The sequence below is a fragment of the Ochotona princeps genome, chromosome 25 (assembly GCF_030435755.1).
Source record: "Ochotona princeps isolate mOchPri1 chromosome 25, mOchPri1.hap1, whole genome shotgun sequence".
NCBI lineage: Eukaryota > Metazoa > Chordata > Mammalia > Lagomorpha > Ochotonidae > Ochotona > Ochotona princeps.
The window spans coordinates 24119245-24139234 of NC_080856.1; the positions used below are offsets into that span (position 1 = coordinate 24119245).

Genomic DNA, 19990 nt, shown 5'->3' on the forward strand with positions numbered 1-19990 from the left:
GGAGACCTGGACGAAGCTCCTGGCTTTGGACCTGCCTAGTTTCAGCTCTTACAGCAATTAAAGAAGTGAACCAGCAAATGGAAGGTCTCTGTAGCTTTCAAATAAAAATAAAATAGACCTTTAAAACTACCAGATTGTATTTTACCAACAACAACAAGAAATAATCAGAACAGGAACCGTATATCTATATTCACTTAAGGTATTAATTATGTGGTCTTACAATGCTTTTTGATTGTAGGCAGCTTTATAGTTGCTAATACTATATGTTAAATGGTGAGCAGACTGAAATTGAGGATAAGTAATTTCACAAGATCACGTTGAGCTAAATGTCTGAGCTGTAGATGCAAATTTTAACACAGCAAACAGTTTCTGCTATTAATTTTAAGCTCCTTACATCATAGAACCATGTTTTTAGGATTTAATAATATGAGGTGGAAAATTAAAGGTTTAGACTAGAATATGTAATGCAATTTTGTAAGGGTAGAGGTCAATATATTTTATCTTTCTATCTCCAGGAATAATGTCTCAAATACGTGTGATGTGATTTAATGAACCGTATAGATAATTTCTTTAGTTTTTCCTAGGAAGTAACTTCCTTACTTGTGATCACGTGCTGCAGTAGTGTAGTTCACACGGCACATGTGCCACCTAGTGGCTAGTGATGAGCCAAAGTGAGTGACTAAGGATAAAAATCTGCCCTTCCTCCTTATCCCTGGGTTGAGGTGGTTTCCACCTTTCCAATTTTAGAGCATTTTATGACCAGTGTTGTTGCCTATTTTTTTTTTTAGAGGGAACTAGACTGGGATATATCATTCTGGAATTTTTTAAAATGTAAAAATTACCAGCTCCAGTTTCCACAGCTTTGGTGTGTAGGCAATTTGAATGAATAGAACCGCATGAAAGATGAACACTCTGCAAAGTGGCCATGTTGCAGATCCTAGACTATTCTTTTGGCGAATGTCTCACTTCTCCCCTTGAGGAACCATAGACTGGTGTTTGTGCATTGTTGATATCAGGACTGTTCCAGTCAGTTATCACTGGGGTCAGTCATTTCATTCGGAGCATATCTTTGACAGATAAGGCACTATCTCGTTTGCTTGTGTTACCAAATGAAGAGTAACAGTTAAAGATAGATTCTATTCTTATCTGTAGTTACCCATGCATAAAGATACCCATTTTTGTTTCTGTTTTGTGGCCGAAACTGGTGGTCCAAAGGAAGCAGTAATAAAGCTGAATTTTTTTTTGTAGAAGGTGAAAAAAATCAAAACAGTAAACTCTTAACAAACCAACTGAAAGTCTCAATCACTAATATTTATTAGATTTAGACTAGAATGATAGGCAAAGCCAGTAGATGTAGTGGCTGAAGGAGACAAGAAAGTAGAGGAAGTCTTAACCTATCCTATTTTTATTCTCTTTGTGGATCGGGACTGCACCTGATCCTATATCAGTTCTGTCAGTTGATCATGCAAGTATATATATACAGAAATAGAATATTTTAATCCTAATTTCGAGAGGTTGTATATATGAAGTCTGACATCATTAAGATATTATTAAGCTTTCCGTTACTTTTTTCTAATTAGAGAGGGGACAGACAGGCAGATATTAATGGAGAGAGAGGGCAAAGTTGTGTTGCTGGTATCATATATTGGAGTTCAGGTTTGAGTCCCGCCTACTCTGTTTTTGATTCAGTTTCCTGCTAATATACCTGGGGAAGCAGCAGAGAATAGCCCAAGTGTTTGGGCCCTCCCCATGTGCAGGTGAGCAGATGAGTTTCTGGATCTTGGCTTTCACCTGGCTTTGGCCTGGCTGTTTTCGGACATTTAGGGAGTGAACTATTGTAAGGGAGGCAACAGTTTGTTTTCTGCATTGTTGCATGTCACACTTGTATCAAGTATTTTGACACTATATGAAGTGGGTCCATGGATTTTCAAGCTCCATTGCTAGTGTATCATGGCCTGATGATCAAGCCACTTATTTCAAGGTTTTATTATGGTAATTCCCCTCTCCTGATACCAGTGTCTATGTTAATTAGTATATGTGTTAAACTATTGTGACAAAGACTACAGAATAAACCAGTGGCTTCTGTAAAGCTAATTCATTTTTCTCTCATATATTATCGGCGTGGTGTGAAGTCTAGGCTGATGATGTATCTTTGTTCCACATCGTTGTTGATTGACCAAGGTTTTTTCCATATTTTGTCTCTGCTCTACCCTGCAGCGTTGCCTTCACTGGCATTTTTCTGGCTATGTGGCTGTCATGTTCTTCAAAGTTCTTAGGTAGTGGGGACTATAATTTAGTATAAAGTAAAAAATGTTTTTTTAAGTGATGGAAAAGTTGCACAGTCACTTGTGATCATATTCTCTTTAATTAATTAATTAAGTAAGTAACCAGCTTGGAAGACCAAGTTATAGGGAGTGAGGGAAAGGAGGAGAGAAATGTCTTTTAAAGTGGCCGCAGCAGCCAAGGCTGGGACAGGGTAAAGCCACGAGCCAGGAGCTTTTTGTGGGTCTACTATGTGGCTGGCAAGTGCACAAGTCCTTGGGCCATCTTCTACTTGTTTCCCAGCTGCATTAGCAGGGAGCTGGATCAGAAGAGGAACAGCAGCTGGGACGTGAATTAGGACCTGTATGTATGCCAGTGGTGGCTCGGCCTTGTTCATCGTGATGCTGGCCTAACTGGTGACACATTTACATTCCTAACTGTGAAGATGGGTGGCACATGTTTCTCTATTAGAGCAGTCATGTACTCGAATAAAACTTGAATGATATAGAAATAAGAGAATATGGAATTTTGTCCTTTATTTTCTGCAGAATTGTGTGCCTTATTCAGTTAACCTTTAGAGTTCTCGACATATTTTGGGTTTGAATACTTCATTAGGGTTACAGATTGCATGTGTTCTCTTGTACCTGTGACACTCGTTTGGTTCACAGAGTTTTCTGTCATACATATGTTTAAAATTTAATGAAAAGTTAGTGAACCATTTATATTGTTTTTGCATATAAACTTCCTAAAGTTTTGATGTTACTACTTGACTAAATCAGCTTCTGTAAGGATAGACCTAACACCAAATTTATGTACCAAATTATGACACTGGGAAGATCAACTACTTGATAAAAAAAAGCCAAAAAGTTGTATTTTAAATAGGAAAATTAAAACTGCATCAATGCTTCAAGTCGTGTTAATTTTATGATTTGAAATACTTTATAATTATTTACAGTTTTTCTCAAAATGTTCAAAACTGTTTGCTCTTTTATTTTGCACCTAGAATATTGTCTCAGAAATTGAAATTGCAGATAGAAATGCTGAACTGAGAAATTAGAAATCAAGGTTGATATGAAATTGTTAAGCTACTATACGTATATCTGTAGTTTGCAGTTAATATATGTTTAAAGCTGTGCAAATGTGTTAATCGTGTAGATTTTGAGCTGAAAACTACGAAGCAGGGACTGGATCAGTAACTCAGCTGGCTAATCTTCCATTGCCAAGTGCCAAGCTTGTGTCCCAGCTGCTCCACTTCCCATCTGGCTCCCTGCATCTGGCATTCAGGATGGCCCAAAGCCATCTTTATGGCTTTAGATCTGTGCAGCTTTGGCTGTTGTGGCTAGTTGGGGGAAGTGAACCAGTGAATGGAAGATTTTTTTCTCTCTCCCTTTCTCTCTGTAAATCTGTTTTTCCAATAAAAATCTGAAAGAAGAAAAGAAACAAGGACATATGGAGGAGCTTGTAGAAACAGGGAATTTTCTCCAAGAACAACATAAAAGGACATGCTGAAGGCTTGTCTTTCTAGAACAAACAAGAACTCTGAGTTAGCAGGTATTAGACTATTGAATCATCAATAAGATATGGTTAGTTTTTTTCATTTCATAGGCGAGTGAAAGGTAAGTTTTACATGATATTGAGTAGTTAGTAGGTGGGAGAACTGATTTACAAATAAGATCTTTATAATTCCGTATTTATCCATTGTGACTGCTCAGACTGTATCTGTTTCGTTACATATCAAAAGATGAAGAACATTTCACTAAAAGAAGGTAGTTGGAGCTGGCACTGTGGCTTAGGAGGCTAGGCCCCTTCCTGTCTGTGGTGCCAACATCCTCTGTAGGCACTGTTCATGTCCCAACTTATGGCCCAAGTCCTTGGGCTCCTGAGCTCACCTTATGACAGGGATGGAACCACCTGAATGGTGACCTGTTGCTCCCCAGGGTGTGCATGAAGGGAACCTGGATTTGGGAGCTGGAACTGAATCCAAATGCCTGCTCCCAGGCTCCAACTTAAACAACTCCTCATATCTCCTTGAAATGAGTTACCCATTTGTAAACTGCTGATTTCTCTAAGGTATTATTCTCTCAACTTTCTGTAAAGCATCAGTGTTCTTTACTGTTTTTCCACCAAAATTTTACCATAAAGTTGATGTTTGATCTGAATTTCAGTGTTAGCAGAATTCATATTGTTCTAACTTTGGAATTTTTCAAACTGGTATCTTATCCTTGCTAATGCTGCCATGAGATGGTTGTAGACATGTTATAATAAATTGAAGCTTATGCTTAATTTTTCATAATACACATGCTTTGAATGTTTAAGACTCCCCTGTGTTGGTTTTGTAGATCAATTCCTGTAAATCTGCAAAGTAAGATTTTTATTACAGCTAGATATACGAAGAGGAGGAGAGACAGAGAGGAAGATCTTCCATCCGATGTTTCACTCCCCAAGTGAGCCGCAACGGGCTGTTGCGCGCCAATCAGAAGCCGGGAACCAGGAACCTCCTCCAGGTCTGCCACACGGGTGCAGGGTCCCAATGCATTGGGCTGTCGTCAACTGCTTTTCCAGGCCACAAGCAGGGAGCTGGATGGGAAGTGGAGCTGCCGGTGCCCATGTGGGATCCCGGGGCTTTCAAGTCGAGGGCTTTAGCTGCTAGGCCATGCCGCTGGGCCCTGCAAAGTAAGATTTTTTAAAAAAGCATTTATTTGGACCCAATGAGATGGCTCTGTAGCTAAATCCTCACCATCTAGCTCCCTGCTTGTGGTCTAGGAAAGCAGTACAGAATGGCCCAAAGCCTTGGGACACTGCACCTGCATGGAAGACCCGGAAGAAGTTTCTGGCTTCAGATCAGCTCAGCTCTGGCTATGGCGGCCATTTAGGGAGTGAACCAGTGGATGGAAAAAATCTTTGTTTCTGTCTCTCCTCTCTGTAATTCTGCCTTTCTAATAAGCAGATTTACAGAGAGAAGGGGACAAACAAAGGGAGAGGTCTTCTACTAGTTGGTCCACTCAAATGGCTTTCCCTGGAACAGGTTGGGGCTTGGAACTTCTTCAGTTCTCCTACATGGATACAGGGACCCAAGCATTTAGGCTACTCCCACTGATTTCTGAGGCACAATAGTGGGAACCTGCGTCACAAGTGGAGCTATTGGGTTTTGAAATGGTACTCATTTGAGATATCAGCACTACAGGCAGCAGCTTAACTGACAGCACAGTCCCTGAAGATTCTTAACAGTTATCACTAGGATTAAATTTCAGTTCTAATTTTGGCACAAGAAGAAGTCAGTATGTTTTATATTATTTCAATGATCATTTTACAGTAGAGAATAAACATAGTGGAGACTGGACCCACGATATCTGGTGTAGGCTCTATTAATAATACAACCCTTTTCTTTATAGGGAAGTATTGGCATTGGTTGTTTGTATTTTTCCTCTATTACATATGTTATAGGTGATGAATGTAAACACAAAAATAACAGTTGTTTTGTTTGCTGTTCAGCAGAAAACAAAGATCAGTCTGCAGAGGAGGATGCCGAAGAAGTAGATAACAACAAACAGCTGGTTCCAGTTCTTCAGCGATCTGTGTCCGAGGACTCTGCACACTCCCTGGTCTCTGTAGGTGTGGAAGCCAACATCAGGTTAGAGAATGCACACAGTTCCGCACCAACTAGACAGGAAGCAGCGCACTGAATTGGGTGTAGAAAAAACTTAAGGGTATGATTTAGGATGTAAATCTGAGTCTAATTTTACAGTTTGGTGATTTAAATTTGAGACTGATACATCTGATGTACTGCTGTGGTGTAGTATATCTTGTGGGAACAGTATATCTTGACTAATTTTCCCAGACCAATGTAGAATGTTACCAGTATGCCGTTCCTAGCAGGAGAAATAACTATTAACATTTAGCATAAGGACTGTATTTTTTGCTTACAAACCCATGTTCAATACCTTCTGCACATTGTTTAACAAATATTTGAGGTCTTCAGGAGAGTAAGAAAATGTGTTATGAAAAACTATGCATGCATTTATGTAATTTTTGCAACAAAAATTTTTTTGGCATTAATTTGTAAAGAATACTGAGAAAGACATAGCAACAGACAGCGACTCCTCAGCCGTTCATATCCACTGTGTCTGGCCCAGGGTGAAGCCAGCAGCTGTGCCCATCATCTGCCGCTTTGTAGGGTGAGCCTTGGCAGGAGACTAGACCTGAGGCAGAGGGATGTGGAACCCCTCACTCTGAACCAGGGATGTGAGTGTCTTGGGAAGCATCTGAACTGCTGCCCTCAGCACCTCCTGACGCCTCATTCTGCTAGCAGGAACTTTTTTTGTGGGGGTAGGGATAAGATGAGAAAGTGGGCATCTTTGGTAGGGTCCACAAAGCCTGAGACTAGATTCAGTCCTAAGCCAGGAGCTGGGAAAAACAGCCCAAGTTTCCCAAGTGGTAGCAAGAACCAGTTATTTGAGTCATCATCACTGATTGCCAGGGCCTGCATTAACAGGAAGTTGGAGTCAGGAGTTGGAATTGGGAATTGGACTCCGTTTGTGGAGGGGGCAGGAATCTGGCCTACATCCCAAATCAGCTGCTCTGGTGCAGCTGTGGATGTGAGACTGGATACATACCTCCTTGCTCCACAAAGTTTTGCCCTCGTATAGAATAATGTTTCAGTGCGTAAACCAGCTTTGATGTCTTAAAGTTCTTAGTTTTTATTTGACAGATAAGGATAAAGTGATGACAATTTTGGTAACTTGAGTATTTCCATCTTCTTGGCCTTTCTTTGGCTTTGGCACACCTTGGTCCTCCATTGGTCCTTTATCGGAGGTTTTCCATCTTTGTAATGTTGTGTTCATCCCGCCTGAGTCCTTAGCTGTTTGTCTTCTTTTACCTTTGTACGCTCTCTGGCATGGCTCATCCAGCCTGTAATATAAATCCTGTGTGCATCGTGATGAGCGCAGTGCTGCTTGCTCTCTTCACTCCAGACTCCAGACTCTAGATCATTTAGTTATTAGGGGCATTTTCACATTAATCTTTCCAATAAACAGACATGACATGTCCTGCCTTTTATATTATCTTCAGTTTCTTTCATCGGTATTTTATGGCGTTTGTTTATATGCCTTGATTAAATTGGCAGCTAATGATTTTGTTTTTGTCAATGGGGTTATTCCCTCATTGCCTTTGCAGAGAGTTTGTATTCATACATAGAGATAGTGTTGGCTTTGGATGTTGCTTTTGTGTCTTTCTACTTTGTTGAATTTGGTTAACAAAGTCTTAATTGAGGATTTTCTGTGTAAGACCTAGTTATCAGAAAATAGCCACAATTCTGTTCCTTTTTGTCTTGCCTCCTGGCAGTGACCAGGCATTCTAGTTTTATGTGGAAAAGAAACCATGAGAATGGGTGTTATTTTTCTTTGTTCCATGTAGTTAGTTATTTCTTTCATTTGATTTTTCTTTTTATAGTCTCTTTTACTGATTTCCATCTTTTTTCCTTATTCCTTTCTCAGAGACTTCTCTCCCATGTGATCTAATTGAATAGCTAGTCATTTATATATAAACTTTTAAGTTTACTTTTAAGTTTACTGGTTTGTATAAAATTGTGAGCCTTCCTTTCAATTGTCACGCTAGCTACATCTTTGCTTTTTTTTTTTTAAGATTTATTTATTTTATTACAAGTCAGATATACAGAGAGGAGGAGAGATAGAGAGGAAGGTCTTCCGTCCGATGATTCACTCCCCAAGTGACCGCAATGGCTGGTGCTGTGCCGATCCGGGAAGCCAGGAACCAGGAGCCTCTTCTGGGTCTCCCACACAGGTGCAGGGTCCCAAAGCATAGGGCCATCCTCGACTGCTTTCCCAGGCCACAAGCAGGAAGTTAGATGGGAAGTGGAGCTGCTGGGATTAGAACCGGCGCCCATGTGGGATCCTGGGGCATTCAAGGCGAGGACTTTAGCTGCTAGGCCACACCGCCGGGCCCTATCTTTGCGTTTAATACTGTCATTATCATTTTGTCCCAAGTACAGAGATTTCTGTTTCAAGCAGGGTTTCTTTAGCAATAGTTATTCTAGTTTACAGATACTTTGGAAATCTTGTGTTATTCACTGTGCGTTTCTAGTTTTTCTGACTTATTTTCAGAGAATATTATTTGTATGTTATTGATCATTTGAAGTGATGTGGTTTTTCTTTTATGACTCAATGGTTAGCTTATTTTTGGAATAATTTAAAATGCTTGAAAAATAGGAACTCTTGGTTATAGATAGAATTGAATGCAGTGTATTTTTTATTGAAGAGTTATTTATTTTCATTGGAAAGACAGATTTATAGAGAAGAAGAGACAGAAAGATCTTCCATCTGTTTGTTTACTTTCCAGATGGCTGCAGCTGGAGCTGAGCCGATCCAAAGCCAGGAGCCAGGAGCTTCTTCTGGGTCTCCCAAGCGGGTACAGGTCCCAAGGCTTTGGGCCATTCTCTGTTGCTTTCCAGGCCATAAGCAGCGACCTGTTTGGGAAGAATAACTAGTGCCCATATGGAATGTGATGTTTAATAGGAGTGGAGGATTAGCCAGTCAAGCCAATGTGCTGGCACTGAATGTAGTGTATTATACAACTATGAAATATACAGGATAATGAAGACATTTAAAATGATTAATTTCATCTAATTGTTTTTCTGTGAAAAATCATTAAGATATATTATTGGTGACTGAGTAATTTAAAAAATTACTTGAAAGGCAGAATTGGCTCAAGAAGGAGAGAGAGGAAGGGACAAAGGCTGGGAAGGGAGAAGAATGAAAGAGAGAGAGAGAATGAGAGGAGATTGAGATCTGCCATCCTTTAGTTCATTTTTTGAGTGACCACGATAGCCATGGGCTGGGCTAGGCCAAAACCAAGAACTGGGAACTTCACCTGGCTTTCTACATGGGTGACCGGAGTCTAGGTACTTACAGCATCTTCACTCCCTTTGCAAGGTGCATTGTTAGTAGGGAACTGTATCTGAAAGTAGAGTGGTTGGGACTTGAACCCATGCTCATGGAGGAGGCCAGTGTTGTAGTTGTCAGCTTAGCGATTGAGTGCTGGTTACACTTACTGCAGGATTTACTTTCTAGTTTTTTTTTTAAGATTTATTTATTTTTTTATTACAAAGTCAGATATTCAGAGAGGAGGAAAGACAGAGAGGAAGATCTTCTGTCCGGTGATTCATTCCCCAAGTGACCGCAATGGCCGGCGCTGTGCCGATCCGGAAAGCCAGGAACCAGGAGCCTCTTCCGGGTCTTTCCACGTGGGTGCAGGGTCCCAAAAGCTTTGGGCTGTCCTCGACTGCTTTCCCATGCCACAAGCAAGGGAGCTGGATGGGAAGTGGGGCTGCTGGGATTAGAACCGGCGCCCATGTGGGATCCTGGGGCGTTCAAGGCGAGGACTTTAGCTGCTAGGTCACGCTGCAGGGCACACTTTCTAGTTTTTCAAGTAGTTATTTGTTTTATTTTGAAGGTTATTGGGAGTTCATATCTTATACGGTTACTGTTAATGTTCTGTAATATATTGTTTCAAGTGTAATTTTTTAGACTTGCATTAGTCAAGCAAATTTTGTTTGGCTTCATATTTGGTTGGTGTCTTTAACTTCTCGCCCATCAATATTAGTTGTTCTTGTATTATGTGTCTTGTCTTTGTTTTCAATTTTTTTTTTTACCTAATTGTTGAATTTAAATATGTGTGGTATTGTTTTTAAGATTTATTTATTGTTTTGAAAGGCTGCGTTCCAGAGGGAGAAAGAGTCAGAATCCACTGGTTTGCTTCCCAGAGGGCTCCATGTGGAGATGTGGAGATGTGGGCCAGGCTGAAGCCAGGATGGGTCTCCCGGATGAGTTAGGAGGTCCTCGTACCTGGGTCCTTAACAGGGTGTTGGAAAAACAGCGAGCAGTCAGGACCTAACCAAGAGCCTAGATAGTATACTGGCTTTGAATGTCAAAACTTAATCAATTATGCCATAATGCCCTCTCCTAGAAATTGTTTTTTAATTTGTGAATTTTAAGTGTTTGCATTTATTATACTGCCAGTTTTACTGACATCTAGCTTGCCATCTAAGATAATGTTTTTCAGTCCTTGTGTGGGTGAACACTTGGAGAAGGGCTCGTGAGTAGGATGACTGCGGACGTAGGTGATCTGTGTTCATGTGTTAGTCACACTTGACGTTGAGCAACTTTTAACCTTTTTCATTGAATTTTTCTTGTCCTCCCTTTTTGACTTATAGCCACCTTTTCTCCAGATGATATTGTGCTTCATCTTTTTGGAAGCATCTTTAATTTAATTGAAAGTAAATTGGTTACCCTGTGATTTCTACCTTCCAATGAATCCAGTAAAATGAAATGTGATTCTCTGATTTTTTTTTTTTTTTTTTTTTTTGTATTAGAGATTCATTCTTCATTTTTCCATTTGAAGGGTAGAGGGAAGAGGTTGATAAATCTTTCATGCACTGCTTTCTTCCATAAATACCTGCAGCAGTCAGAACTGGCCAGACCAGAGCCAGGGGACACGCCATGTCATCCAGGCTTCTTATAAGTGATGACATTTCTGAGGACTTGCAAATGTGAGAAAAATGTTGTTATACTTTTTTAAAAAAATATTTATTTCCTTTGATTTGGAAGGCAGATTTATAAAGAGGAGAGACAGAGAGGGAAAGATCTCCATTCACTGTTTCACTTCCAAATGGCTCCAGTAGCCAGATCTGAGCTGATCTGAAGCCAAAAGCTAGGAATTTCCTCCAGGTTTCCCACATGGGTGCAGGATCCCAAGGCTTTGGGCCATCCTCCACTGCTTTTCCAGGCCACAAGCAGGAGCTGTGTGGGAAGTGGAGCAGCTGGGACATAAACTGGCACCCATATGCGATCCTGGCACTTGGAAATGGAGGGTTGGCCTGTTGAGTCCTCACAGTGGCCCCTTATTACACTTTGAATTAGAGGGATGGAAATTTGTTTATTTGCTTGAAAGGGCTGAGAGGGGAGAAGAGAGAAACAGAGATCTTTTGTCTGCTAGCCATTCCTCCAGTTTTGCAGCTGCTGGGGCTGAGCGGTGAAAGCCATGAAGGCCGGGAGGCTGAACTAAATGCAGGTCTACTTGCCTTGTGTGCCTGGCAAGAGTCAGCTACCTGCCAGGGTGCGTGTTGGCAAGAAGCTGAGGTGTAGTTGTGCATTTGGTAAGAGTGTAGATATCCCAGCCTCAGCTTAACTACTTGGCTCAGCTCTTGTCCTTGAATATAACATTAAAAAAAAATTAAAATCTTTTGGATGGTGTTCCAAAATTTTCAAATTTTCAATTTATTTTATAGGCAGAGAGGCATAGGGAGCAGATTGAGAACTCTGACTTGATTCAGTCCCCAAATGCCTGCAGCAGTCATAGTTGAGTTGAGTTCAGAAGCAGGAGCTGCAGTCAGTTAGGGTTCCCTCCTGGCTGGCAGGAAGTGTACTGTCCCTGCCTGTCCCAGGCGGCAGCATCATGCAGCTGGATCCAGAAGCCGGACTGGGAATCGATCCCAAACACTCAAATGTGGAACGCCTAAAATGTCCATAATTCAACATATGTGTATGATAGATACGCAGAAACACGAACATAATTCACTGAGTATTAAATTAAAGATTAGTTCATTTTGGTGCAAAATCTTTATAAATCTATGCACAGTTAGAAAATACATAACTTTTCATTTTCTAATGTTAAAGTCATTATCACAAAGCAGCAGATATTTAAATACAGCTTTATGACAACATAGTAATACCTTGAGTTTTTTTTTAAAGATTTATTTATTTATTTTCTTACAAAGTCAGATATACAGAGAGGAGGAGAGATAGAGAGGAAGGTTTTCCGCCCGATGACTCACTCCCCAAGTGAGCCGCAACGGCTGGCGCTGCGCCAATCCGAAGCCGAGAACTAGGAACCTCTTCCAGGTCTCCCACACGGGTGGCAGGGTCCCAAAGCTTTGGGCCATCCTCGACTGCTTCCCCAGGCCACAAGCAGCAGGGAGCTGGATGGGAAGTGGAGCTGCCGGGATTAGAACCGGCACCCATATGGGATCCCGGGGCGCTCAAGGCGAGGACTTTAGCCGCCAGGCCACGCCGCTGGGCCCAATACCTTGAGTTTTTTTAGATTTTTCAGAAAACTTTCTCTTTAACACAAAAATGTTTGTTTTGGTATATTTAGTGTCTAAAGATAATGGTGTGGGGAAAGTTAAGTTGGAATTGCATCACTGTTACCAAACTCAGTTGTTCATGTATAATCATTGAATAGAGAATAGAAGATACACATTAAAAACTTTGATTTTTTTTTTATAGACACATAATCCTAACTTACAAGTATGTGTTGTTTTCACCTGAACAAATGATAAAGCTACTTCTCTTTTTGTCTTCCCCACATTTTATTTTACTAGTGAACAGCTCTGTGCTTTTTGTTACTGTGGGGAAAAAAGTTCCTTAGGACAAGGAGATTTAAAGCAGTTTAGAGTCACACCTGGATTGCTCTTGCCATGGAAAAGCCAGCCTTCTAACCAGAAGGACCCTGATGACAGCAGCAATGGCGCCTGTGAGAGAATGCCACGAAAACAAAGAGGACAGCGAAAGTAAGCAAGCCTTCTGAATTTACTTTGTTGAAGTCTATACAGTTTCTTTTTATTGTGATATGTACAAGTTTGCAAGTTGAGGTTGTTAATGTAGAACAACTGTTCATGTTTTCCATATTCATAGGATTTTAAAAAAATGATTCACTATCAACCCAACAATCGGCCCTTTTCTCAGAAATTTGTATTTTAAAATGTTTGTCATGTTATTTTTGTGTGTGTGACCACAGAAGTAAATTTCTGGAAGTAAATATTCCATAAGCTTACAGGAAGTACAAAGAAATTGCGAAAAGAAAGAAGTTAATGGAACCCTTCTTTCCTGCCTCAGTAATTGTTTCTGTGAACGTAACATGTAGCAAATCAGTGTGTTTTTTGTTTTGTTTGTGCTTTGTGTCATTCATATCCCAATGCATTTAATTGACTGTGTATATATATATATTTCAGAGCATGTTGAGCAATCCCTAAATGTGGCACATTCTTGTAATGTAGTGCTTGTTTCTCTCCTGCTCTGCCTCTCTCCCTGTCTTCCTCTTCCCCTCTCTCTTTTTGTCTCTTTCTCTCTGCCCTCAACACCCTAAGAGACTTTAATAGCTATGTATACTTGTCCATATGGTACACCCTCCTTCAATGTTTTGAAAACTGTTTTTTCAGATGTGTTTAAAAGACTTCTTAATATGTGAATTAGGCTTCGTTGGTTAAGAAAGTAGAAGCTTTTGCAGTTGGTGAGAGAGTCTAAAAATTAATTTAGCTTGGAAAGCTAACCAGCTCTGGCCCTTGAGGGTAATATCGTCGAAGTGCTTCTCTGGCTTATGTCCAGGTCTGGGTACTAGCGCATTATTGTGTTGTGCTTTTTTGATTGGCCGCTTTTCTGAAATGCTGCCAGTGTCTTGATGACCTGAATAAGAAATGAAACAGCAAAATGAAAGCGAATCTTGTAAAAGAATTTAAGGTAGAATAGTTGCGAAGTTTGATATTTTGAAGGCTGCAGCTAGATGACATGTAAGACCCTGATCTGTTGTCAGTTGAATGATCACATGTTGAAAAAATATATTTAAAGATGTGCACACTTGTAATGTCAGTTGAAAATTAGAAAATTTAATAAACTGAGCTAGGCTGTATGTTAAAATTTCATTTTTGCTTTAGATATAAAATACTGTCCTGGAAAATAAAGCTGGGATTAATTTACTTTTTTTATAAATGATGTTAGATGTTAGTGAAGATCTTCGTATGTTCATAACTAAAACTGTGTTGGTTTAATGAAAGTCTTTATGGGTACTTCATATTTATTTAACATGTTTATTAAGTAGTGTACTTAGTATTTACTGTTAAGTAGTGGCAGCAAGCTCATTAATGAAGCATACTTTCAAAATTTGCAAATCATTTAGGAGCAGATAATTTAGCTTAGTAATAATTTTCAATATCTATAAAATGTTACTGATGAAGTACAAGCAGTTAAGTCCTTTCAATTTGACAAAAAAAGTTTCAAAAATAACTTTCCCCTCTTGTTTATAGCAAATATAATAGGATGTGATTTGGAATTCTTGTCCTGTGTCTTTTTATTTTATGGTTTAAAATTTTGGAGGTCCATATTTTGGTTGATTTCTTCATTCCCCTTGTAACACTGAGCTGCTGTCATCTTAGCAATGGCATTGGCGATGTATGATGTATTTACACAAATTCATCCTCAGACGTGAAGTTTGGATCTGGTGACGATGTTCGCTAGAAGCTGATTAGTAGTACACTGGATAGTTATTCCGTTGGTTCATATTCTTCTTCCCTGTCAAGTCCCAGTGTCCCCCAAATGTTATAGACTGTTAGTTGTTTTTTCATGGTAAAATAATAATGGCTAATAATAGATAAAATAATTAAGGAATGGAGATTATATTTCTAGAAAACAATTTGTTTTCATTTTACTGTGGGTATTTGTAAAAGGGAGAATTTAAAGTTAGCGTAGCATGTTGAATGTTTGAAAAAGCGCATTTCTAACGCTGAACATAAATTGCTGGTTGTATTTGTATAATTTGATATTTAGTTGTACTTACTGAAATATGTTAATACTTGTTTTCTTTCAATGATTCCAGGTATAAAAATGTTTAGTCCCCTGGTCATTGTGCTGATTTTCTCTTAATAAGAATCTTGCTAAATATCCAGCTTACAGAAGTGCAGTGAGTTGTGATCTATATTCAATAGTGATTATTGCAGAATTATCAGGTTAAATACTATGATATTAGGAGGAAATTTAAGCTGTAGTGATAGTCGCCTGATTTCCCATTTTAATGTTAGACACGATTGCTTTTGTTTATAGGTTATATACCTTATTTAATTTTCAAGAAGATATGTAATACAGCTTTTTGTATCCTGCTACCTTCTTTAGTCTCCCAAATTCAGTGCTATTTTGTTTTTGTTTGTGCCTCTTCTATTTGAGAGTGCATGCAACAACATGCCACAGATCAGCTTTTGGGATTCGAAACTTACAGTTACCATGCTCTACAAACTTCCTTTCAAAAAAAAGATATATTCACTTATTTATATGTTTATTTTTATTAAAATTAGAGACAAGCAGAGCTTCCATCCGCTAGTTCACTCCCCATGTGGCTGCAGTGGGTTAGAGGTGAGCCAGTTCAAAGGCAGAAGCCAGGAGCTTCTTCTAGGTCTCCCATGCAGGTGCAGGGTACCAAGCTTTGGGCCATCCTCTGCTGCTTGCCAGGCCACAAGCAGGGAGCTGGATAGGAAGTGGAGCAGCTGGGACACAAACCAGTGCCCATATAGGACCCTGGTATGTTCAGGCCTAGGATTTAACTGCTAGGCTACTATGCCAGGCCCCCAACTTTCTCCGCTACATTTTTAAGTTGGTTTTCATTTTCACAGGGAAGTAACCCTTTTTTTTACCCACATAAAATTGCTTCTTGTGGTGTGGCAGTGCTCAATTTAGATAAAGCAAATGTAAATGTCATAATATGATCTAGTTACATTTTATAAACGTTTAAAGCGAGGCTATAGGGAATTATTCACTTATTTGTTAAATTGTGATTTTTGAGAAAGAATATGAAGAGAGTGGACTCTTTAAAAATCTTATTAGAGAATGAAAAATACATTTATAAATGAATTTAATGCTTGTGAATTTTTAGTTGCTTACATGATGTAGGATTGAAGTTTAGATTTCTAACTATGAATAATAATGTCGATTTGGCATTGCACTGTGCTTAAATATTAATGATGCAATTTCCTGCTTGTTATCACTTTCACAGATTTCAATTTTTATTTTCAGAGAACGATCTCCTCTGCCGAACATAGTGTCTTGCGTAAGTGTAAGCACCCAGACATCTTCAGATGACCAGGCTGGTAAACTGTGGGATGAACTCAGTCTGGTTGGCCTTCCAGATGCCGTTGATATACAAGCCTTATTTGACCCTACAGGTATGATTTCTCTTCTGTAACAGTTTATTCTTGATTGTGTAAGCTTATACATCTCAGTACTCTATCAAATTTTTCACTAGGAAGTACATTTTTTTTAAAGATTTATGTATTTTTATTACAAAGTCAGATATACAGAGAGGAGGAGAGACAGAGAGGAAGATCTTCCGTCCAATGATTCACTCCCCAAGTGAGCCGCCATGGCCAGTGCTGTGCCGATCCGGGAAGCCGGAAACCAGGAGCCTCTTCCGGGTCTCCCACATGGGTGCAGGGTCCCAAAGCTTTGGGCCATCCTCGACTGCTTCCCCAGGCCACAAGCAGGGAGCTGAATGGGAAGTGGGGCTGCTGGGACTAGAACCGGTGCCCATATGGGATCCTGGTGCGTCCAAGGCGAGGACTTTAGCTGCTAGGCCACGGCTCCAGGCCCAGGAAGTACATTTTCAGGAATTAATTAGGATATATTCTTGAAAATCTCATTAAGTATGCCCGCTTAGAGAAAGGAACTTATCTAAATTAATAGTCTCCTAATTTATTCAAGGTCTGCATGGTGCCAGCACTTGACAGGTTAATTTTATAAATACTTACATTTACTCTTGTGTAGATATTAATGCCAGGGAAATCTAACAGTTGTGGAAAGAAAAGGAAAAAGATTTATTTATTTATTTTTATTTGAAAAGCAGTGACAGAAGGAGAGACAGAGAGATCTCCTTCTACTGGTTCATGTCCCAAAAAACTGCAGTGGTCAGAGATGGCTAGAGTGGGGCTCGGACCTAGGAGCTTCCTCTGGGTCTCCTAAATTTGTGTAGGAGCTCAAGGCCTTGGACCATCCTCTGCTGCCTTCCCAAGCAGGGAGCTGGATTGGAAGTGTAGCGGTTAGGACATGAACTAGTGCCCATATGTGAAGCTGGCTCTGCAGGTAGGGAATTTGTGTGCTGTTTCACTGGTCTGGGCCAAGAATTGTAGGTTCTCTAGCTCTCTTTTTTGTAACATTTTTATTTTAATTTGAAAGGCAGTTATAGAGAGGAGAGACAGATACCTTCTATTGATTCATTCCCCTAATCTCAGTGGCCAGAGCTGTGCTGGTCTGAAGCTGGGAACCAGAAGCTTATTCCAGGTCTGCTTTGTGCAGGGGCCCAGTGCTTTGGACCATCTTCCATTGCTTTCCCAGGCCATTGACAGGGAGCTGGATTAGGAAATAGAGAAGCCAGGAATAGGCCCAGTGCCTGTATCACATGTTATCATCACTGCAGGTGAAGGATTACCCTTCATATAGAAGGTCCTCCACGTAATTCTCATTGTAATGCTGTTGGAACTTTAAGTAAATCTCATTTTACAGTTGAACTACACACTGATAATGGTTCAGTTGTTGTGTGATGGCAAACTTATTTTAGGCCTGGGCTGATACTGATGAGTGATGTATGCTACTGTCAAATGGTTTAGCAAGAGTAGTAAGTTTTTTCCACACGGTTTAATGAAAAGATTAAATATTATATGAACAAAACAGTAAAATAGAAAAAGGTCTTTTTAAGAAAGATTTATGTTGGGCCCGGCGGTGTGGCCTAGCAGCTAAAGTCCTCGCCTTGAATGCCCCAGGATCCCACATGGGCGCCGGTTCTAATCCCGGCAGCTCCACTTCCCATCCAGCTCCCTGCTTGTGGCCTGGGAAAGCAGTCGAGGATGGCCCAAAGCTTTGGGACCCTGCCACCCATGTGGGAGACCCGGAAGGTTCCAGATTCCCGGCTTCCCGGATCGGCACAGCACCGGCCGCTGCGCTCACTTGGGGAGTGAATCATTGGACGGAAGATCTTCCTCTCTATCTCTCCTCCTCTCTGTATATCTGACTTTGTAATAAAAAAAAATAAATCTTTAAAAAAAAAAGAGAAAGATTTATATATTTGAAGTGCAGAACTAGAGATAGTGTGAGAGAGAAAAAGAATCCATCTTCTATCTGCTGTTTTCTCCCCAAATAGCTTCAGGGGCTGGAGCTGGGCTAGGCCAGTGTCCTGTGCCAGGAACCCTTTGGCGTCTCCTCCCTGAGTGTAGCGGCCCAAGCACTTGGGTCATCTACCACAGCTTTTCCAGGCACTTTAACAGGGAGCTGACTCTGAAGTGGAGCAGCCATACCACATCTTTACCCTGTTGTACCACCATGCTGGCCTGGGTAACAGCAAATTTCTAGGGATGAAATAATTACTAATTCAATGATGTATGAAATTTCTTGTGTATCTGCATAGTCTGGAAGGCTTGTTCAAATGGATTTCTTGTTCCACCTGAAGTTCCTGCGGGAGGTTTGTTTTAATACATCTGAGTTGTGATCTGAGACTCTGTATCTTTAATGCCAGATTGATAATGATATCAGGACTGGACTATAATTTGAGAAGAGTTGCTTTAATGGTGCTTGAAATACAGAATTTCATTGTGTATTTTTCTTTTATTTTTTAAAAGATTTATTTATTTATTTATTTTTTAAAGATTTATTCATTTTATTACAGCCAGATATATACAGAGGAGGAGAGACAGAGAGGAAGATCTTCCGTCTGATGATTCACTCCCCAAGTGAGCCGCAACGGGCCGATGCGCGCCGATCTGAAGCCGGGAACCTGGAACCTCTTCCGGGTCTCCCACGCGGGTGCAGGGTCCCAATGCATTGGGCCGTCCTCAACTGCTTTCCCAGGCCACAAGCAGGGAGCTGGATGGGAAGTGGAGCTACCGGGATTAGAAGCGGCACCCATATGGGATCCCGGGGCTTTCAAGGCGAGGACTTTAGCCGCCAGGCCGTGCCGCCGGGCCTGAGATTTATTTATTTTTATTACAAAGTCAGATATACAGAGAGGAGGAGAGTCAGAGAGGAAGATCTTCCGTCTGATGATTCACTCTCCAAGTGAGCCGCCATGGCCAGTGCTGTGCCGATCCGGGAACTAGGAACCTCTTCGGGGTCTCCCACGTGGGTGCAGGGTCCCAAAGCTTTGGGCCATCCTCGACTGCTTTCCCAGGCCACAAGCAGGGAGCTGGATGGGAGATGGAGCTGCCGGGATTAGAACCGGCACCCATATGGGATCCCGGGGCTTTCAAGGCGAGGACTTTAGCTGCTAGGCCACACCGCCTGGCCCTCATTGTATATTTTTCAAGTATGAATTGAGATAGAAGTTTTATGTCTTTTTTGGTTAGTATGTTTAGAAAGGTTTTTTTGTTTGTTTGTTTTTGTTTGTTTTAATTTGAAAGGCAGATTGATTGAGAAAAACACGCGGAGCAAATGTCCACATACTGGTTCACTCTGTGAATATCCAAAACAGCCTTGGCTGGGTCAGACAAAAGCTAAGTGCTAGAAAGTCATCCTGGTTTCCCACACCCCTTGCAAGAAAGCAAGTTCTTTGCCCATCATCAGCTGCCTGCCAGGCACATTAGCTGGAAACTGGACTGAAAGTACTTGGAGGCCTGGACTTGAGCTGGTGCTGTCATACGGGATATAGCTGTCTCAAGTGTTGGCTTTAGCTGCTATACAAAAAAATCTGCTCAGATTTGGTTATTTTAGAAATGTGTATTTATGTATTTGAAAGAGAAAGAAATGAATAGGTTGAGGGAAATCTTCCATTATTTGTTCCCTCTCCAACTGCCTCTAACAGCCAGGACTATGCCAGGCTAAAGCCAAGAACCTGGAATTCAGTTTGGGTCTACCATTTGATTGACGGACCTAAGTGCTTGAGATATTACCTGCTATCTCCCAGGGTACACTTG

General features: G+C 40.7%; 1 protein-coding gene across 19 annotated transcripts in view; it reads left to right on the plus strand.

Annotated features, from left to right (window-relative positions):
• KMT2C (lysine methyltransferase 2C) overlaps positions 1–19990 on the plus strand; it is a 227018-nt gene that overhangs the window by 63649 nt on the left and 143379 nt on the right. For 14 of the 19 annotated variants that reach the window (XM_058655077.1, XM_058655078.1, XM_058655084.1 and 11 more), the window contains 3 exons: positions 5755–5893; positions 12656–12844; positions 16110–16258. In XM_058655077.1, the coding sequence (XP_058511060.1) occupies positions 5755–5893; positions 12656–12844; positions 16110–16258 (477 nt within the window). The remainder of the gene's footprint in view (positions 1–5754; positions 5894–12655; positions 12845–16109; positions 16259–19990) is intronic. The other 5 variants (XM_058655086.1, XM_058655089.1, XM_058655091.1 and 2 more) reach the window with 2 other exon arrangements.